The sequence below is a fragment of the Anas platyrhynchos genome, chromosome 2 (assembly GCF_047663525.1).
Source record: "Anas platyrhynchos isolate ZD024472 breed Pekin duck chromosome 2, IASCAAS_PekinDuck_T2T, whole genome shotgun sequence".
Lineage (NCBI taxonomy): Eukaryota > Metazoa > Chordata > Aves > Anseriformes > Anatidae > Anas > Anas platyrhynchos.
In genome coordinates, this window is record NC_092588.1 from 155,911,638 (window position 1) to 155,933,790 (window position 22,153).

Below are 22,153 nucleotides of genomic sequence, written 5' to 3' on the forward strand. Positions count from 1 at the left end.
TATTTGATCTGACAAATCAGCTCACTTTGTGTAATTGGCAGAATTATAGTGAGTTCTCTTTTATCTATCCAGTTATGAGATAAGTTCCCCATGAGTCACTTCTACAAGTGCATCTATGTTATTTCATAGACTTTTCTTCATCATTTAAAATAGATTCTGCTTTATATTTTTCTCCTTAAAAATCTGAAGCCATATTAGATCTGTAGTTTGTTCATATCACTCTTCCAACAATGGCATCTGTTTCTTTGTTTTAATACACTTGAAGCATAAAACATCTTGGAACCAGTGATCTAGTGGCCTGAGATCAGCTGGCATAAACTGGTAGAGCTTCCACATTAGCAACTCAAGTTTTGTTGGTTTAAACATATTGCTTATCCAAGAGGATGGAACACAATTGTGAACCGTCAAAACTGTCAACCTTCCATTGCCCCAGGCAGGAGCTCCCAGTTTATACTGTGATTCTGCTGTGATGTGTTAAAAAGTCACTTCAGTAGGATTAACGAGGTCTCACTGGGATGCAGCACTGTTAAGACAAGCGTGTCCTGCTATCACAGAGTTATGGCAGAGCTCAGTTGCCACTTAAAGCTTTCAGAATGTTGTTTTTTTGTTTGTTTGTTTTTGGTTGGTTTGTTTCCTGTTCTTTTGCCCATTGTTTTCGTTTGTTTGTTTTGTTTTCCCCAATAAATGAATGAAAGTATCTATCATTTTGTACAGTAAATCACTCAGTTTTCTTTACACTTCTGCTCACTTTCATTTTCAGTCCCTGAGTGACAACACCTACAAATGGCCAGGAAGTACAATTCTCAAGTGCGCACAGGAGGGTGCATCTTTTCCAAGCCCACTCTCAGGGCTTCCAACAATCATCCTGCCATTTCACATCCTTCCTTAGGTTTCTCAAAGCACAACTGGATTCTTTTCTTGTCTGCACTTAATACTTGGACGGGGGCTTAAATCTAGCAATTAAGGTCCATTGCTGATGTGAACTCCCACTAAGGCAATAGCTTCTCAAGCTGTCTGCAGGCGCTCATCAGCCACCTCCCACTGATAAAATTGGTTACCTGCCCTTTACAGCTTTGCTCTCTAAGTGGCCCTTCACATTACTCTCATGATTTTAAAACTTTACTATTAAAAGTGTATAATACTAATCCCAACTGTGTTCCTTTCCACTAACAGGTTTGGAGTGGTTGAAAACATTTTCTCTGTCTGCTAATCTCCAGCAAAACAACATGGATATAACTTTGTTTTTGCTTGATTCTCTGCAGGTGGAATGCAAAGCGGTGATGGTGTTTTTTCACTACTGTGTCATGTCCAACTATTTCTGGCTTTTCATTGAGGGATTGTACCTTTTCACTTTGTTGGTAGAAACCTTTTTCCCAGAGAGGAGATATTTCTACTGGTACACTATTATTGGCTGGGGTACGTGACATTTCTTATGTAAAATATGTGTCAGTGTGCAGAAGAGCTTTCTTCTCTGTCCTGAAAGGTTCACTGCAGGCACAGGAATGAACCATCTAGTATTTCATACACAGATTCAAGTATTTCCATCCACAGATTCATACACAGTTTCATATCACGTCAGTTTTAGTCTTTATTTAGAAGTGCCACTGCAGACCAAACTTGTTATTCTTCTTCAGATAGACTTGAACTGGAATCATATCTCAGTATGATCGTGCAGAGTTGTGTTCCACAATTCAAAATTGTCTTCTACGAGATATTATCTAAGTACCATGTTATTCAACATAATCAAATCTTCAGTGTTTAGTCTAGCCCATTCTCTAAGACCTCCTTTGTGTCTTTTTCCCAGCTAATAAATAAACTGAAAACATGTTAAAGGGGTACCCACAAATGCTCATCATACCTGAGTGAGAAATGGGAACTTACAAAGTTGAGAAGAAATAAGATTTGTTTCAGAAGGCCAGTTGTAAGATGATAAGCAGTGTAATTATTTTTCATGATGGCCTTCTGGAGATAAATTAATTCCTGTAACATATTAATTCAAGCTATACTTTGGTGACATTTTTGTGCAGAAGTCAGAAGGTGGATGCAGAACACCTTAATTTTAAATGTGCTCTAAGAAGTTTAAACTAAATATTTGCACTTAAACAACCTTGCCTCTGAAATTACATGGAAAAAAAACAACATATATTCATGCACAAAAACTACATACAACTCACATTCCTTAAACTGTTCTTCTTTGAAAACAAATCCCCAAATAACATGAACTGTCAGGTAATCTGTAGCTTTTTTACTTTTTTGCTGTGGTGATGGTGGTTGTTTTTCTTGTTTTGTTGTTGGTGGGGGAGGATTGTTTTTGTTTTTTTTTGTGGTGGTGTTTTTTTTTTTTTTACTCCTGAGGCAGCTGCATATACATAAAATTTTCAGTTCCTGGCAAAGACTCCCTACAATGGAAGCAAAGAGACAGAGAAGAAAGAAGAGAAAATGTGATCAGAAATAGCATATCAAGGCTGGGAAACTATTGAAAAAGGGTGTTCAAAGTTCCCTTTGTACCATCCATAGATCTATAATTACACTATTGATGAAATATAAGGCTGTTATAGAGAACTTGGGGATGAATATATGAAAATGTGATAGCTATAAAAGAAAACATGTAAATTTTTGCAAATCAAACACTAATCTGTGGTTGAGTTCCTTTAACAGAGTTTGCACAAATTTCACATCCGTATGTTCATCTGAATGCGAGAATATTGCGACACACAGCATATTAACTGACAAAAAAGTCAGCATCTGTAAAGAAAGAACTATCCAGATGGGCTTATTTTGTAACATAGCCTCAGAATTTTTACTCCTGAGTTGAATACTCAAAATAAATACTCTAAATAAGATCTAGCTATTTATGGATGCCACTTCATATTCAATGCCATCCATTAATAATAATAAGAGGATCTCAAAATGTGGGATGTTGGATTTTTTTTTACTTTTTTTTACTTTTTTTTTTTTTTTTTTTAAGTGCAATATTTTCTCAGTTCCTGCTTATTTTAATTTGGATAATGGTTTCCCAGGCACAGTAAGAGTGATTGGCACTTTGTGAGAATAGAAGCTCTTCCAGACTCTGGATTCAGGTTTTCAACTCATGTCAGGCAAAAGTGGTCCCCTCAGCTCAGAGCTGATGGGAAGAGGGTTGCATTGAAGCAGCAGTAGGCAACAGCTCAGCATTTTACAGCAGCTGGATGTTTATCTGTTTCTTGAAAAGTGCTGAGCCCATCAGTGCCCACATGTGATTAACGAGAACTACAGATGGCTGAGTCAATCCAATTTTGTCCTCTTAAATATTCAAGGTGCTAGTAGGCTCACTGGATAGGCTAAGATCTCTCCTAATGTCTGTGCCTTATTGAGGGAAGAAATACAGTCAGCAAGAACAGCTCTTTTCTGCAGCCCTTGGGGTTTTTGTTTTCTGATGTTACTCAGAAGATGAAAAGAATGTGATGAAGCTATATATATCTTTTGTGTAAAGAAAAGTGAGTATGTACGTATATATATTCATACAGCAGATGGTTCAAAATTCCAAGCTGATCCATTTTTTTTTTTTAATTATTTTTTTTAAACTATATTTTTATGACACATTGAGTGTCAGGTGCCTTCCTGACCATGTTTCAGACATGGAACCTCATTTGTAACAACAAAATTTCTATAGTCAAATAAGTACAAACTGGATAGCATGTCAGAGCTGTGACTAATATTTAAAGACTTTTTAATTATTATTATGCATCTCAGTGCACAAAGATCTTAATGTTTTCTAGGTATTCTCATGTGAGAAAAGCAGACTCCAATTTAAATTAAACATGCACGATTTCTTCTCTCCAAAGACATCTTATTTCTTTTTGTCATTTTCTATTCAATTTTTTTTTTTTTTTAAAAAGGAGGGCTTCATCAGGTATAACAAGGATATTTTTATTTCTAATATTGGGAATATGAAATTTGACAGAGACTCGCTGATGTAGATTCAACTGAATGACTAATTAACGTGACATAAATGCAGCCTTGAAAAATGTATAAAATATAATTGTTCTTGTCAATTTATGACAGTCTTATTCAGCTACTGCAAGCTGAGGTTATCAAGATACTTGTTTTGTTTGCTTTTTAACACTTTATCTTTCCAGTGGTGCCTGAACAAAAGTAGGCAGTTTTCTAGTCAAGGATATTATTTACCATAAAAAGTAGAAACAACCATAGTTTTCTTGCAAGAATGAGTTAGTTTTTTTTTTTTTTTTAATATATATATTTCCACTGAAAAAAATACCCTTTTAGTTTTTTCAGAAAGGAAAACAAATCCAGATTTCTGGATTTTTACTGTTTTGTTTTAATTTGTATTTTACACGCATTTTTTAAACATTAAAGAAATCTCTGAAATAGAAATGAAACCCTCTCATTCCCAAGTTTTTGTTTGTATCTGTGTTTGTTTATTTGGTTTTAGATTATTTTTTTCTCATGAAAGAAATGAAATATTCCCGTGAATAATGCAAAACTGTCCTCTACTGATGTGCTTTGTTTGAATAAATAAAGCAAAAATCACTTATTTATAAAATAACAGATAAAATGCAATATATTCAACTTATTTACAGCAAAACCACATGGGAATACAAAGAATACAATAATGCCATTACAGCTTAACATCTGCCACTCTGCAATTATTGCATAATTACGGTAGCTTTAGACATGGAAGCTGATGTCACTGGTTTTATTTTATACAATGTTTTATTGTTAATGTAACAAAATACAATACAAGAACTTTGAGCAATATTGATCTGAAACAGCATCATTATTTTCTTTCATCAGTTTTACTTTTACATTCCCATCAAGCCAAACCTGTACTCTGACTGAGAAAGCTGTTTCTAGAGCTCTCAATTAATGTAATGAATTGCACTGTTTGGTTCGTGAGTGTTATCAGGAAATAAAATCTCAGTGGAGAAGTGGTCTTTGCTGAGTAGTGAATAAGTCTAGACTGATAATGATAACAACATCTTGTCTTCTGCAGGCACCCCAACAATTTGTGTCACTGTCTGGGCAGTGCTGAGACTTCACTTTGATGATACTGGGTAGGTATCACTGTGTGGAAAAACATTTCACACGCCTTTGGTATGATGACAAAGGTGAAATAGAAATCTAGTGATCAGAGGACACAATTTTTCCTTCCACTTCCAATGCTGCTTTGAATATGCAAACAGGTTAGGCCAAATGTTCAACTTAGAGTTCTCGTTCAGAGACAATGATTATGTCTGAGACAGAGAGACAATGTTTATGTCTGTATTCCACTGGTGAAATTATGGAAGGCCATGTAGACATCTGTAAATTTGCAGCTGACCCAGTGGCTCTCCATTCCTGTTCAGTTAAGCCAGCGGAGTTCAGGATATGCTTTATCTCATCTTAAAAGAGTGATCAAATGTATTGCACTTATGATACCCTGCTCCTCTCCAACTGATTATGAAGAAAGACAAAGTTGATAAGCTCAGCTGTAGAAATTATTGTGGATGTCTCTGATAAGATGAATGAAATTTGCACAAGGAGTCGCTGAGCTTCAGTTTACCAAGGTAATTATGAGTTTAGCTCCCCCTTGAGGTTTTTCCACAAATCTAGTTTGGTAGATGAGTAGGAGTGAGAAAAAGACTCTCATTTAGTCTTCTGTGTGAAAATAAAATAAAATTTAGGAAATTGAATAATTTAAGAAAGAATTCAAGAGGGTAGATACCACCCAAATAGTATCCTTTGGTGGAGAAAAACCTACAAAGATCCTGTATCCTTTGCTAAAGACCTGAAGGAAAGGATGCTTCCAGACTCCCAGAGATGGTCCTGTACATCCACATAGTCAGAAGACTGACTGGTATGACAGAGAAACAGGCATAGCTTGTAGGAATGGATATATGATTTTTTTATTTTATTTTTTCCTGACAAATATGTTTCAAAATGATTGAGTGGTAGGAAAACTGCTGGAGAATGAAGGAGTTTGAAAAAAAATTTGAAAATCCAGCAGTGGTCCTTTGAAAACCTAGATCTGAGTGAAAGATGTTACTCTGTGCCCAAATCTGATTCCCAAGGTATTTAGGGTCATATTTTAAGTTCTCCTTATATTAGGGGTACCTGGAACTAAACTAGTACAAGACTTGCCGCTCTGTCATGTTTTCTTCATTCTTGTTCTTTCTTGCTCTTTTTGGAAAGCACATAAAGCCCTTCTTCCACTGGGGAAGCCAGTGCTTTGACCCAATGTTCTATTTTGACATTAAGACAAATTAAATCATTTATTTCCATGCAAAACAAGCCAGAAACCCCTGTTGTGCCATTATTATGATTACAACAGAGGTCTTAAATGCATTAATTTCTCTTAGGAGCCCAAACAGTCCTTGTGTTTTTTGGGGAAGAGAAATATTTCAAAGAAGGAAAAGAAGAAAGAAAAAAAAAATAAGAAAGAAAGAAAAAAAAACACCTTTTCCTCTCTTTTAGTTGCAGAAGCTATTTAGCATGCAACTCATTTAGGCAGATTCTAGCTGAGCGTCTCAGTGGTTACTTTTTAAAAATCAGCAAGCATTGTTCTGGGGGTGGGGGAGAAGCCAGCATGAGCTTGAAAACATTGCGGGAATTACTGAACTAGGGAAACCACACTGACAAAGGCATGGACTAAAATACAGACTCTGAGTCTGAGTTTCCTCCTGCTTGCTCCTTATAAAACTGGCAGAGCTCCCTTGACTTCAATTCCTGATTCACATCATTGTAAGTGACAGGTTTGTGGAGATAAATGCAACTGTCTGTTTATCCAGAGCTGTGCTACTGAATTAAATGGAGTTATACCAGATGTACACCAGAGATGTAACAGAGATCAGATTTTGGCCTTTTCAAATGGAAACCACATCCCTCCCCCATCTCACTGGCTCCCTTCCCATCATCCATCCTGAAAAAGAGTTCTGTACGCTTGATCTCAACCATAGCAATGTATTTGTAATGAAATTAGGGAGCCTGTTTACGTGGTACAGCTTGTTGGCTGATACTACAAACTGTTCTGTGGTGCACTGCTTTTTTTCTTTCTAATGATACTCATCTGAGGAGATGATGCTTGTTTGTGTTTTGTTTGTTTGTTTGTTTGTTTTTTTATCACATCTATCCTATAGATGTCATGTAGACTGAATCAAAAAAGTACTTAATAAAACCCTTGTACAAGCTTGATCTGGTTCACTGTTAACATTTCAGGAAAACACATTGACAACTTAGCTTACCATATAGACTTTCTGCAGAAGCAGAAGAGTAGATCTAAGAAGAAAAGGCATTTCTAAGGGAAGATGCATCACCCCAGAGTACACATTTAAAATCCATCAGTGGAGGGAAAAAAAAAAAAAAAAAAGAGGGGGAAAAAAAAGTCTCTGAAAGCCTATTTGTCTCAGCTGGAATCTGAGATAATTAGCTGGGCTTTAAATGTTTTCAATACAGATGACTGAACAAAGAACAGGTAGATTCCATCCTCTGTAATTTCATATTTCTACCTAGACAAACTGGCATATATTAATGCCTAATTATATGGCTAGAATAATAATACTAGAATTTGACCAGATTTTTCCAGGAAAAATATGTGCTTTTGTGTAAAATTGATATCTCATCTCTAAATTTTCTTTCTTCTCCCCTGCTCTACCACATGCATACTTATTTTTGCTTTTACAGGAAGTCTAGAAAAATATTGCATTTGTAAGTTCAACTGAAATTTCTAAGCCAGATGTCGATCAGCTGCTTGCCACACCCACTTGGATGATGGAATTTTAGCTCTGCCTCCTCACTCTTAAACGTGCCTATAGCTTCTATACACAATAGGTTTTCACTTTTCCCCCAGATGCTACCAGACTACTGTTTAAGTGACATAGAAGTTGTATTAAGCTCTCATAAGATCAGCCATGTTTTACCCCTGTATGCTCTTCCAAATTGTTACTTGTCATCTGAAAAATGTACCATGACAACCACTGCTGGGACTTTTGGCTGTTGTCCCAGTGGGAGGGAAACCATCCTCCTCTGAACTGCAGGTACAAAGACATTTTTCTGTGTTTTCATGGTTTTTTTTTAGAAGGTAAGCAGGAGGGGAAGAAAGCAGACACAAATAAAATATGTTTATTAACTGACAATCAAATTTTGTAATAACTTAAATTAATGTAGTGTGGTGGTGTTGTGGCAGGGAAAAAAAAAAAAAAAAAAAAAAGTAATTTTCCATTATTATCATTCTTGTAGCTTTAAAAATAAATGTTAAAGTTTAAAACCCATATGGGTCCTGCAATTAATTTGCTCTACAAAGGAATGTCCAAATGAACCTATATGGAAAAATCTTCAGTGTAATCCTTCTGTGATCTGGAGGAAGATTTTAAGTGCTGAGGTAGAAATGCCACTTGATTTATGATCATTCACTCCTGACAGCTTAAAAAAGGAGATGACTCCAACTGTTGCCCACAACTTGAAACTTCTCAGATGAATCATTGCTCCTTGGTAGGACTGACAACTCAATGACTGGAAAATCATTCCTGTGTGTGAATATAGCTGGTCCCTGCTACATTGTTGTGTCCAAGATATGTGTCAAAATCCTCTTGTCACGGTCAGGATCCAAAATTCCTATCTGCTAACCCTGGACCTTTCTTTCCTGTTAATTTCGTACTCCTGCCTTTTTACCCCTTCTACAGAGATGTTGGCTGAAATGGGCAGTTTTACAATTGTACTTTGTGGACACAGGAACATGCATAGAAGTGTTTTCTAGAATGTCTGAACTATTTAGTAAAAGGTAGTATTGAAATCACAGTATATGTATAGGTTTGTCCTGGTTTCAGTTGAGTTGGCTAAAATCTGTAAAAGAAAGCTTTAACAGGGATAGACTAAGGAACTTTTGAAGCTCAATAAAGTAATTTAGCTACAAGACCAACATCCCACTCTCTGCCTCCATAGAAATGTTTGTAAACATTAATTTCCTTGTTGTATCTTCATCTTTTTCTTTCCTTCTCTCTCCCCACCCCATTCTTTCATTACTAACTGCAGCTGTTGGGACATGAATGACAACACGGCCTTGTGGTGGGTGATCAAGGGTCCTGTGGTTGGATCAATCATGGTAAGTAACACTTGAAGGAGGCACTTCCTCAGCACTTCTGAGGGCAAATAACTGATGGAAATTTCTTCTAATGACTTCACTACATAGTGTTCAACTTTCAACAAGGTATCTAAGCTCTCTTTAGATGATGAAGGCCTTGGGTTTTACCCGAATGGTGCACAATACCTACATATAGACAACTGAGAGTCATTTGGTCTCCAGGTTCTGCTTCAGGGTTAACAGGAGTTTTTAAACGGCTTTGAGCTCTTCAATATAGTAAATCAAACTGAGCCTTTCTGCAATATGATTAGCGGCACCTAAAAAGCAATTTGTCTTACTGCACATAGGTGTCTACATGCTAAGTTGCTCTCCATACTCCAGTGACAATATTGGCAAGGTCTCTGTTTACTATTGTGTGAATTTAGACATCAAACTCACAGGTAGATACTTAGATATAGATGTCTTTATTATGTGGTGCTTCCCCTGTTAAGTGTTTGGACAGCTCTCTCAAGTACAGTAACTTTCACACATTTTAAAGGTAATTAATCTAATAACATAAGAGTTCTCCATCTACATGTAGTTTTCACATCCAGATAGAAAATTATTCTTAAAAAAAATAGATGCTGACAACTCTTTCAAAGAGAAAAAAAAAAAAAAAAAAAAAGTAAGCAAGCAAAGAAACAAGCAAAACCTTAAATTTCATATTTTCTTCTGGCCTATAGAGTAGGTCACAGCTAAATCTGAGTTCAAAACATCAAAATAAACTGCTTTTGCTCTTCTCCAAAATTTCAATACTCTACTTGTAATGACACAATTCTCTGGGAAAATAAATAAATATTCAGGATGAGATAAAACTAAAAGTCATAAAGAACATGAATAAATATATATATTTTTTTCTTTTATCTCATCTTGGGACAGTTCAGCCAAGTGGAGGGAAAGTGATAGAACTTGGAATTTTCAGGAAATGGCAGACACTAAATATTGTCTGAAATAAATGATGGTGGAAACTTCTAAGCTGAGAAATGCTTTAGTTCAGACAATGGAAATTAAGCATGATCAGTGGACAATGACAAATGTTTAAACCTTTGTGTTTATACTTGTCTTACCTCATTTTTCTGATAAACTACATTCTTCCTTAACTTCACTGCTGCCAGGGGGATATTTTTGTCTGGAAAAAGGGGCAATATGCCTTTTATAAACTTAGCTAACGACCCTATAAAACTTTTAGAGTGCAGTTTGGAGAAGCATAATACAATGGAGCCAGCAAGTCACTGTGAAAGTCTCATCTTATATTTGAAAAAATATATCACAGTCATCACAATTTCCTCTCTTTTCCCCCCAGATAAATTTTGTGCTTTTTATTGGCATAATTGTGATACTTGTGCAGAAACTCCAGTCACCTGATATTGGAGGCAATGAATCCAGCATTTACTTGTAAGTACAAATAAAGCAGTAATCAATTTAAATTTCTAATATACACATAGGAAAAACAAAACAAAACAAAACAAAAACAAACAAACAAAAAAAAAAAACTCATCTGAGTAAATTTGACTTTAAAAAAGTCACAAGATCTATTAAAAATGGTTTGATTGATTTAGATTTTTTTGTATTATTATTTCAAAAGCCACTGAAGTACATTTTAATACTCATTTTCATCTTTAAAGCACTTAGGAAATAAAATAAAAGAAAGAAAAATATAAATGCTAGATAAAAAACAAAAAATAATAATTCTTTTTTAAAACTCAATTGTTTGTAAATTAATATACTGACCAAGCATAAATATTATTGTATTCATGAGAGAGTCTGCTGTGCTTCATAAGTTCCAGAGACGTGGTCCAAAGTTGACTGAGAGCAATGAGATTTGGTAAAAAGATTTCAGGATCTTTGGCTAAAGCTGCTTATGTTCATGATCATGTTTCTGGTAATTTTGAATTCAACCTAAGCAAAATAATTCACAACAATTTAGACTTGCTTAAAAATGCATAAGAAATCCAACTTTTAATCCGTTAGAGGTTTTAAAACTTTATCGTGCCTATTTTTATTAAAGCTTGCATCCCCTCCCCACCCACCTACCCCTCCCCTTATTTACCGAGATCATTAGAAGATTGAGGTTGGTCATTTGAGACAGTCATTTCTATTTTGAGTGCATATAACCATATAAAATATTATATAATCATTGTGAATAACTAGTGAATGTAGCAGCACTTTTGGTGCTTGCTTGGCTTTGTAGTCCAAGCACCACACACATTTGTTTTGCAGGTTTTTATGAGTTCCAGCATTTTCTAGCACTCATAAACATATATAAGACTATTTCTTTGATTAGTTTGCTAGTAAAAAAATGCAAGTTATTCAAATAAATAAAAATTAAATATGTCAGGGTAAAGTAGGAGACCTTTATTTTGTAATACTTTTTTTGTTTGGTTGTTTTTTTTAATTATCTCCCTAAAATCAGTTTCACCCAGAGTATAATGATATAATCCATTTAAAAAACAATTTTCAGGTAAAACTCTGACCCCCAGCTGCCTATTTTACTTTCCTTCTCGTCTTTATTCTTCTTTGTATTTTCATGAAGTGATAATATTTACATACTGAAAATACTGCCCTTGATGTTTGCTCTAAACTATGCCATAAACAATGAGCATAAACTCAGCCATAAACAATGTTTCAAATTCATTCTGCAGGTCAATATTTCTCTGGATTATAACTCAGGAGAAATTATAGTGCATAAATTAACTATCTCCCATGCATGGTTTGCCTACAGTTTGCATGAAGTCTTCCTTTGTATGTGCTTCTGGGAGGTCAGCCACTAAACCTTGACTGTCATTGGTACCTAAGATGTGCAGGGCTAGTTCTGATTAAGACCTGCTAAGTGCATGTTTGACATCTGCTGCACATCTCGCACATATGAAGCAAAGCATGCCACAGACTCCGAAGATTTGACTAGACTATGAAGCATCTTTGTCGTTTTTGACCAATATGGTGACTGGGTTTTACTGATATTTTTCCTATGTGTATAGTTAGCAACAAAAAACAAGAGAAAACATCATTTTTTCTGTTTCATTCGCTGCCATTATTTTTCATATTTCTTTGCAACTTTATAAATGGGTGTGTATAAATTGATCTTGCCTTTATGTATGTGTTATGAAGCGGAGTGTTGTTTATCCAAACAGATTCAACAACAGAAATGTCACACAGAAATGAAACTAATAAGTTTATGCAGATATACACCAGGCATACACGTTATTTTTGCACACATATCCTGTTAAAAGGGAGTCATTATAACAAAGGAAAAGGCTAGATCATAGTATGGTAATGTCACCATATTGAAATCTCTGCAGTGTATAGATTATGGCCCATATATAAGCATTTTTCATGTCTTATATTGCTACTTCATGCTAGTGAATGTTTAAATCTCATTTCATTATCTCTGAAATATGCAAAATACAAATCAAATATTTCCAGTACTTTCCTAGTAGACTGAAAAATCCCCAGGAAAGTGCATGCTAATAGCTATTTGTTTAAGCCTTATCTCTCCATTCTGATAGATTATTTTAAGAATCCCTTAGTTGCATTCAAACCTGTGAAGTGAAATATGTTTCCCCATTTTCATTTTGAAAACATAGATATTATTTACATGATGAAAATAGCAAACAAATTAAACTTTTTAGAAAAGTTCTTTTTCCAGCAGTATTTGGCTGAACACTGTAGAATTCAACAGAATCACAATGTTTGTAATGGAAAAACAAAACAAAACAAGCAAAAAAAAAAAAAAAAAAAAAAAAAGGCAAGACAAAGTAGTTCGATTTCTCATTCAATTCCCCACCAGGCCAAACTGTTCATCCAGATCTTTATTCTACAACATAATTAAATAATTAATACATAGATCATATCAGCTACAGTTGAGGAAGTGTGCTCAGCGTGTTTATAAAGGTAATATCCCTTCTCTGGTATCAGCCTTCCACTCTTGGGAACAATATTTAAGCCAGGACTTCCATCACCATTAGCTGAGCATGGACAACCAAAGGCTCCAGAGAGCTCTTCACTGGATCCACCTCAGTGCAAAGTTGCAAAGGATCATTTAAACCTTCTGCAATTGTTTAATTCATACCATCTGACCTTACACCAGTACAGATGAAAAATGCTGACACAATCCCTTGCTTTTCCTTCAATATGAGGGTAAATACTGCCACATCATGGTGATAACAAGAAATTTAAATCACAGTTTTGTAGTGTTTGTAGTGATTATGTACCTGTTAGACTACAATGAGGCATATAAGGAAATAGTTTTTTACACCACAATCTTCGGATGTTTCAGATTCAAAATTTATGTTGAAATTTGACCTCTGACTCCAGAGAAATTGCCTGTAAATAATCTGCCATCAGATTATGATCTAATGTAGCAAAGATTATAAGCCTTTGTTTTGTCTACTATAGACCTGTGACTCGGGAACTCTGTTTAAAATAAAAAAAAAAAAAAAAAAAGACAAAAATAATAATTCATTTTTTGACATCAGAGAGGATTTATTTTCTTCTTATATATATGGTATATGTTCAGGTTTGAGAGCTTTTAATGTTTATTTTCTGTTAGGAAAATCTGCATCCAGTTCAATTTTGTAGACACAGAGGTCATGATTCTGCAAATCACTTAAGCCTGTATTTAAATTTACAAGCCTTAGGGATGTGCTTAAATTCAAAGATTAATTATATATTATTACCACATTGCATTCATTATTTAAAATTCCCACTACTGAAGTTAGCTTCAAGCTATGACAGGAACACAACAGAAGATTGCACTACTGGGGAGCTAATGCTTAATTAACATAGTGTAGCCACTAGAGATTGCAAGGCTTGCTTTTAAAAAACTAATAATTTGTATAATCTGCAGCACAATAATGAGAGCTTCACTCTCATAAAAATTTGCCTCTAAAAACCTTCCTTATGATTAATACATGTATTAGCCTTTTCCTTTAGGCTGACAAAAACTTGGAAACGTACCTAACTCCTAATGATTTTCTACAGTAGTCAAATGCTTTAGTTATTGTAAACTTCCATTTTATCAACTTGTATGTTCAATCATTCATTACTAGTCTCATGGCTAACTGATCTTTCATCATGCATTTAGTTCCCCTCAAAGCTGTTTGCATGCTGCTTACTTCATTTCAGACCAAATTGCTGAAAATGTGTCAGTTGCGAGAGAATAACTCTGTGCTTATTTCACTGGTATTTTTTTTTAGATAGAAACTCCTTCTTATGTTTGAAATGACTGGGGGTTAGATTCATCAAAAATATCTAAGCAGCTGAGGTAGGACTTAAAAAAAAAAAAAAAAAGAAAAGAAAAGAAAAGCTACGCTTTTTAATTTTGATTTTGATTTTAGGATTCCTTTTTATTTATTTTTCCCTAAGAATTTAAAGCAGCTTTCATACTTTCTCTCAGTAGTCAGATTTGTTTGTTTGTTTGTTTGTTTGTTTTGTTTGGTTTTGTTTTTTAACTTTTAAGTGTTAAGAGGGAGTAGCCTAAGTCGTCTAAGAGGACATATCTTCACTGCTTGGACCATGTTCTGGTTTCAGTTAATCTGAAATCATTAATTCAGTTAATGTCAGTCCTGAATAATTCCAGCAAATTAAGTATCAAAAGAAAACAAGCCCGGTAATGCACATGCAATAGATTTTTTTTTTCCTGAGTGAGAAGTTCTGAGATCCTTGGGTGCTAGTAAGTCAAAAAGTGACACAGATTGTATTCCTGGTATAATTAAGACAGGTATCTGCATCTAAATATGTCTCTGGCCCGAGCTGGTAAATGAATTCCATAAAGAATTTTAGTTTATTGTGATTATGATTATGACATACTTAATCCTATAACACAAATGTGTTTGTATCTGTGTATTCAATCCAGGTAGATCTTGCTTATTGTGCTTCCAAGTAGAAGACACAGCCTGATTCTTACCAATATCCACTTGTGTAGTTTGCAAGTATTTTGAAGAGGTAGTAGTAAATTATTCAGGGACACTGTTACATCATATGCTGAAAGTGAAGTAGCAGCACATCAGAAGTTCATAAATACAATATTAACATGCACTGGAAACACACCTAAGGACTAGAAACACCTATTCACAACCCTACTGAAGCTGGCTCAACATAGTGTGTCACATCAGGCCCATGCTGTATGGAAGGATTTTCATACATCAGTCCCTGAACTGGAGTTTTAAGAAACAGTTAATAAGTTATTCTGGCAAAGCTTCATTATTTGTCTTGGGAGAAATCCAGCCGAGAGCGTGTAATTTGGTATGTCAGACTACATTCAGGCATCTGAGATTGAGTCAAGTAGTTGTAGAGAGAGTACATTCACCCATTATAAAAAACATATTCTTCTAGCAATGCCTACACAAACTTAAATCCAGGCTACTATTTTCAGGATCAGTGTTGAAAGCTTCATTATAGACAGATCATCTAATGATATCACTACCATAAAACAGTACAGTATTTAAGTAGGTATGCATGGTGAAGATGCATGCTGAAATAACCTTTAAAATTAAAAAGGCCCAAACATTTCCATCAAGTCTGCTTATTTATTCATTTTCAAGGATCAAAGCACATTTAACTGGGAAAAAAAAAAAAAAAAAAAAAAAAAAGCTTATTTTTAATTTTTTTTTTATTATTATTTTTTTGGTCATGAATAGTATAACCTGGGAGGGGGAAGCTTGTTTCTGCTTTTGCCTTAACAGATTCTTCATCATAATTTTTGTATCACAAGTTGAAAATTCAATGAAAAAGAAAATAAACCCCATAAATACCTAGCTAATTCAGGTCTATGTCATTCCTCCAATCAGCATCTTGCTGGAAAGAAAGGAGAAACATGGCATATATCATAGGTAGGTATGATTTTACATATGGTGCAACCTAGAGGGTTAGGGCAGGAGAGGCAATGTTGTGACAGAAATGTTTTGGTAAACAACACTCCTCTGCAGTTCACCTACAAAGTCACTGGACACTCAGTGATTCATTCTGCTACTGCTTTGTCTTGCTGCAAGTGCTCTGACTGCTGGCATTAATAATTATTGGCAGGGTATTCATGGCAAGAAGTCTAATTTCTGACAGGAAAATGACAGACAGTAGATGAACGGTGTATTTTTTAGCATGGCACTTTAATTTCCTAATGCCAGGTTCTGTCAGTTGAGTGCTGGAATGCCCACTAACCCAACAAAGAAGGGAACTCATGTCCCTCTGCTAACCAATTTCTATCATAAGAAAATAAAATGGAAAACATAGACAAAGATAATTTGGTGTCAGTGCATGATCACCAAGAACCTAGTTCTCATTCCTAAGAAATACTAGGAAAGCAGATGTTTACTACTGTGATTCTTAAGACTAATTCTCTACTAATTTATTTAATATTCTAGAGAAAATGTTTGCATTCACAACTACTATACTTTTCATTGACATTTCCTAAGAAAAATAATTATTTGGGGGGTTGTTTTTTTGTTTTGTTTTTGGGGGTTGCCTTTGGTTTCATTTATTAATTGTTGGGGGGGTGGGGGTGGATAGGAGTGTTAATTTCTGCAAAATCTTTTCAGGTAGGGATGTGGAAAAAAAATGAATACAAAAAAATGAATACACTCCTTAGGAATATAAGATCATATAGGCTATGTACCATAATTAATAAGAATATAATTGCACAGGGATTAATTTATTTTCAGATAAAATAATTGAAAATCCTATTCTGCTTTGATTATTTATCTACAGATTTTCTCTGTTCTCAAGAAGTATAAAGCCAATCAGCAAAGCATATATAGTGTGTTTATAATGCTTCTGTGAGGTGTTATTTCTGTTTAACAGCTGAGTCTGATGCAAAAGTCTGAGGACTACTTAAAATCCCCCCAGATGCCCAGGTAGAGGAGCTTGAACTTGGTCTTCTGTTTTCAAATCTGGCTTCCCAACCACAAGGCTGTCCTTTCATTCACTGTGCATCTTTTCCATTCTTACAGTGATGATGGGATCAGGCCTAAGTATGATACTTAGGTAACCACCTTGATAGAGGTTTTGTTATTCCATGGATCACTTGCCTGAGGAAATTGCTGCTACTATAAGAGCAAATTACTATTTCTGAAAGGAATTCCATCCACTTCCAATGATTTGCAAACATTTTCTGGAGGTTTAATAGGCTCTGATTTTGAAATCATTGATAACAAAACTTGTTTATTGTGGTTGCAAGAACCTCTGTGATTAATACAGTGTTTAAAAGTGCTCTGCTTCTGCAATTTCAAGTTCTTAGGAGGTGGTTAGAGTGGAAGTCCATTGTGTCTTGGCCTGCATAGGTGATACCTGTATACTGGAAGTTGATGACCATTTTATTTTGAAATAATAATGAAAAATATGAAGACTCTCTCTTTAAACACTATTTGTGCACATTGCTGTAAGGTATTTTCAAGGGTAAGTTTATTGTTTCAGTGATTATACAGACAGAGGAAATGATAAACCCCTGATTTCTGTGGTTCATGGATTAGCTATTTTGAAATCTGTTTAAGTTTCTTGCTTAACAGTTCTCTAACAATGTCTCAGAATTCCCACATGATTCTATCACACTCTGTGGCTGTCTCAGAGAATGAAGTTCTCTGTCCACAGAATGTCCTAAATGTGCAAACAGACTTTTTTACGTTACCTGATACAAGAGCAAGACATGAACTAGAAAAGAGTGTGTTTGCATTAAAAGAGAGGCCACTTCTTTAGAAAGATTAACGAGAGATGTTCCGATCAGTGAGAGTAAGGACAATGTTGTGTTAAATTCAAGAGTGTGGTTCTCTTGATAGAAATGTTTCTTCTTTATTTTTAAGAAGAAACGGTAGTATAAAGCTTGATGTTCTCTCAACAGTTCCATCAAAGGCTGAATTACCACTAAGCCCTGTTGCCAAGATTACTTAAGTGGAAAAAAAAAAAAAAAAAAAAAAAGAATGTATTCTGAATTCATATTGAAAAATATATATATATATATTAGTAGCAAACATTTGTACAGTTGGTTCTTTTTTTTTTTTTTTTCTTCTTTTTGAGACCTTTCATACCCTCTACCTAAAATCTTGTGGCTTGACTGTCATAGATGGTATGAAACTAGGAAACAGCACTCATAACAACTGAAGGCTCAAGTCAGTATTATTTATGTGTGTAGGGTCCATGAGTACATATGTAAACATAGGTCTTTAACTACACAAGTGTGGTTTGAAATGCTCTATGCAAAGTAGTTCCAGCACTGCTTTTTAAAAACTACAAATACTTTAACAATGTGCACAATATAAAACTTCTTCCTTTAATAGGAAATCAATTATAGTAACTAAACCCTCTGTAATACCACTTTTGCTACACATTCAAGTTCACAAATTAGCAAAAATAAGGTAGGCTTCCTGAAGAATGTGTTTCTATAAATGTGTTTCTAAAGTCACTGCACCTCACTGAAGTGAATAACCTAATTTTGATCTACATTGATAAATGTTAGTGGTCACTGAGATCAGTGGAAGAATGTCCAGTGCCAAAGGCAATGTGTCTTCATGAATTACTCATAAATTTGAGAGCACTACTATATCCTTTAGTTTGTTTAGTAGAGAAGATAATGTTGATAATTTTGGAAATTCAGATCATTTTTTTAGAAACCTCAAATTGGAAGCTGAAATGGGAGCATCCAAATCAGATCATTCTAGATGTTTTCACTCTCCCTCCTGCACTGCTAATAGCTATTTTAGTTGCTTTAAGGCATTATTACACTAAAAAGGAAAAACTTGGAATTTTATTTGTCCCAAGTGAGTTTGCAGCGTTATTTCTTGGAATTTACTTAGTGTAAAAGTAAAAAAAAAGTTGAAGCAACTGGTCATGCAGCAGTTGTTAAAAGACTGCAGAGAATGGGGAATAATTCTGACATCTCTGATCTTGAACATGCTTTCAATTTATGTCAAAGCTCGATGAACACCAGCATCCATGGTTTTCCATTCACTTTTTGCTGCCATTCACATTTTTGCCTCTACCATATAAGAACAAAAGGAGTTTAATTTTCCCTCAGTGTCTCTGCTTCTCCTTACCATTGATTTCTCGTGTCTCACTTCAGCAACTAACATGCTTCACATTCAGTGATTTTGGTTTTATGTCTGAAGAATTAGACATCCTTCCTTAGAGGAGATTCTCCAAGCAAGTAGATAGTCCTTAGATCCTGAGGTATGGAAGAGACGAGGAAGAAGGCATTGAAAGCATAAGATTTTCTATTTTTATTTTTTAATCTGGAATGGTGAAATGCTCATGAGGCTTTTTTTAACTAATATTGTGCATAATGGTAGCCATGTGGTGGTAACTGGTTAATTCCCCAGAAGAAATTTTTCTCACCTTGGAAAATATGAAAACTCACTTAAAGGCCACCAAGTTGCAATGGCTTAATATTGAATTCAGTCTTAATGAAGGTGGTTTAAGCAAATGTATTTTACCTCACAATTCGGCCAGTCTAAGGTTGTACACGTGGCTTACATCATAGTTTTAGAACTCCAGCTCCTGTGCATCAGTATCATTACAGAGAGAGTTTCTGAACTGTAATTTGTCTTACTCCAGTTGAAATCACTGGTGTTGTTCAGATGATTAAATGCCTGAAAGCCAAAGCCTTTTCAACAAAAACATCATTCTCTTTTCTTCACTAAGGAGGGTTAAGGAGATGGGTTGAAAATCTGATCCTTCCCCACAGGGATATTCTGAAATATGTAAGGCAGGTGAAGCACAGCAACATAACTGAAGCTTCAGAGCTCCAAATTATGTAAACCCAATGTAGCTACACCAATGTTGAGCTTTGTTGGCTGACCAGACTAAGACCTGTCTATAATGCTTGAATGTCCACTTCTTCTGCCTGAGACAATAAACACACTGCAGATTTTACTTGTTTATATGTTTTAAAGATTATGAGGCATAAACTGATCATATTCTCAGATGTTTAATGGCCGGATTTGGGCATACATAGTCACTGTTTCAAGCAGTAAACCTAAATTCAAAACCATTTAAGAATCTTGTTTGATGTGGTACATTTTTCTCACTAAACACACTATTGTCTCCTTCCCTGAAGTTATGTTAATGCACCTCCATCAGAATTATTCCATTGTGCATGACATTAAGTTATATTCTAGAGTCAGTGAGAATAACCTATCATAATAACCTATCATGTGGAAGTAGAATCTCAGAGTTAATATAGAAGAAGGATGAGGACATATAATTTTGAGGTTACATTTCATTCAAGTCTATTTTTTGATGGAAATACTACTTGTTTTCTTCTCTAGAACACAGCTAACTTTAAACTTTACCTCTTTACTTTTTGACCTTTGAGTATAAACAATTATTTTCTCTATCCTTGCATGACCACCCTATTGATGTTAGCAAAGTCAAGAATGGAGAAGCTAGAGTTGACTTTTGTCTCTCTTTATCCACTCTGTTTCATCTTCAAGCTTCAGTTTTGGAAAATAAAAAATAAAATAAATAAATAAATAAATAAATAAATAAATAAATAAATTATATATATATATTCACCAAGAAGTTTCAATTCTAATTAGTTTTTGTTAAACATCTATTTTTAACTGCATCTATAGTCTGCAAACAGTAATCTGGTCTCATTCTCTGTAGAAGAAGTAGAGGTTTTCTCACAGACATGTAATTTCCATGACAGTTTTATTTATTTATTTATTTATTTTACTTACCATGCTAGCTTTCAGTTTCAGTGATTAGATCTGTCTTTGGTGAAAATAAAATGTACACTCATGGAGAAATTTTTCTCCATGTGTTTTTTTTAAGTGGAAGCTTTGAAATACATAAGACACTCTTGTGAGAATTCCTGCATAAACAAGTCTGAAGTTCATTGCCTTTCTTAGATTCATTGACACAAAAAGTGAAAATCTTCTGTGTTTCTACAAAACACTGGGGAAAAAAAATAAAATAAAATAAAATAACCTGAACTGTGCAATATGCTCCTACTCAGGAGCATATTAATAAAAAAATAAAATTAAAAAAATAACCTCCTACATGTTAAACAGATGGAATAAATAAAAATAAAAATCTACCACCCAATGAAGTCAATTGAACCAAAGTGTTTGACCAAAGACTTTGATGTAACACTTTGCCTCATTTATCCAAACTTGTTTTCAATTTATTCCCATGTGTCAGAAGACAAACCTAGAATACCTCAGACCCCTTAGAGATATCAGAAGAAAGTTTTTTAGTTTGGTGGTTTCAGGAGTATAAAGTAGAACTATAGATAACTAGACTAAAACATGACTAGACTAGGACTTTTGGACTTGTTTTCAATTGCAGAATAGAGAAACAGCAATAGCTTTTTACTGAGAGCACAACAATGGTTGTACATTTAGAAAGACAGTATGGGATCCAACTGATTTAATAGGTTAATCATATTGGTCTCTTGTAGTCAGTAGAGATCTACCCATTTCATTGAATAACATCCTTGGTTACCTCTTATTTCATTATAAACAAGATGTTAAAAGAGGGCAGACAGATCTCATATAATAGTCTGTTTCTCACCACTGACTGCAGAGTATGGGATGACAGGGTTAGAGGCAGATATCTATATTATAAACTGCGAAAGTTACATGAGATGAAACTAAATAACCACTTTGCTGAGTAGCATCCTTGCTTTTTATTCTGTCTGAATGAGAGAAGTGAATGAGTCTACTTGCATGCAGTGGATTAGTGCCCACATTCATTGCAGTGGGGTAGGATTGTACAATCCTTGCTTTTTGATCTGTAAATACAGGATTTCTGTAAAGCTAGCTTGTGTTTTTACCAGTAAACAAGTCAAGGTGCAAGAAATCCTTAGCTACTGAGTAGCAAGGAAAGGATTTCCCACAGCCTATAGCAATATCGGATATAAATATTAGATGGTACAGCTGCATTTTTCAGTTTTTCCACTCTCTCTCCCATACAATCTTTCAACTTTCACTTTGGTTAACTTTTTACTGTATTTTCAGCAGTTATTTCACTAGTTTGTTTCTACATTTCTTCCCTACTGCTACATATTTTGTTTTATTTTTCTTTTTCAGTGACCAGGTTGCCAATCCTATTTGGAGTAAGGTTACGTAAAAT

The 22,153-nt window shown here is 34.7% G+C and overlaps 1 protein-coding gene across 17 annotated transcripts in view; it reads left to right on the top strand.

Annotated features, from left to right (window-relative positions):
- The window catches only part of ADCYAP1R1 (ADCYAP receptor type I), a 142,968-nt gene that overhangs the window by 103,851 nt on the left and 16,964 nt on the right, over positions 1 to 22,153 (top strand). For 9 of the 17 annotated variants that reach the window (XM_027450328.3, XM_038174724.2, XM_027450327.3 and 6 more), the window contains 5 exons: positions 1,263 to 1,416; positions 4,994 to 5,054; positions 9,007 to 9,076; positions 10,398 to 10,489; positions 15,883 to 15,924. In XM_027450328.3, the coding sequence (XP_027306129.1) occupies positions 1,263 to 1,416; positions 4,994 to 5,054; positions 9,007 to 9,076; positions 10,398 to 10,489; positions 15,883 to 15,924 (419 nt within the window). The remainder of the gene's footprint in view (positions 1 to 1,262; positions 1,417 to 4,993; positions 5,055 to 9,006; positions 9,077 to 10,397; positions 10,490 to 15,882; positions 15,925 to 22,153) is intronic. The other 8 variants (XM_021274924.4, XM_021274930.4, XM_005023230.6 and 5 more) reach the window with 1 other exon arrangement.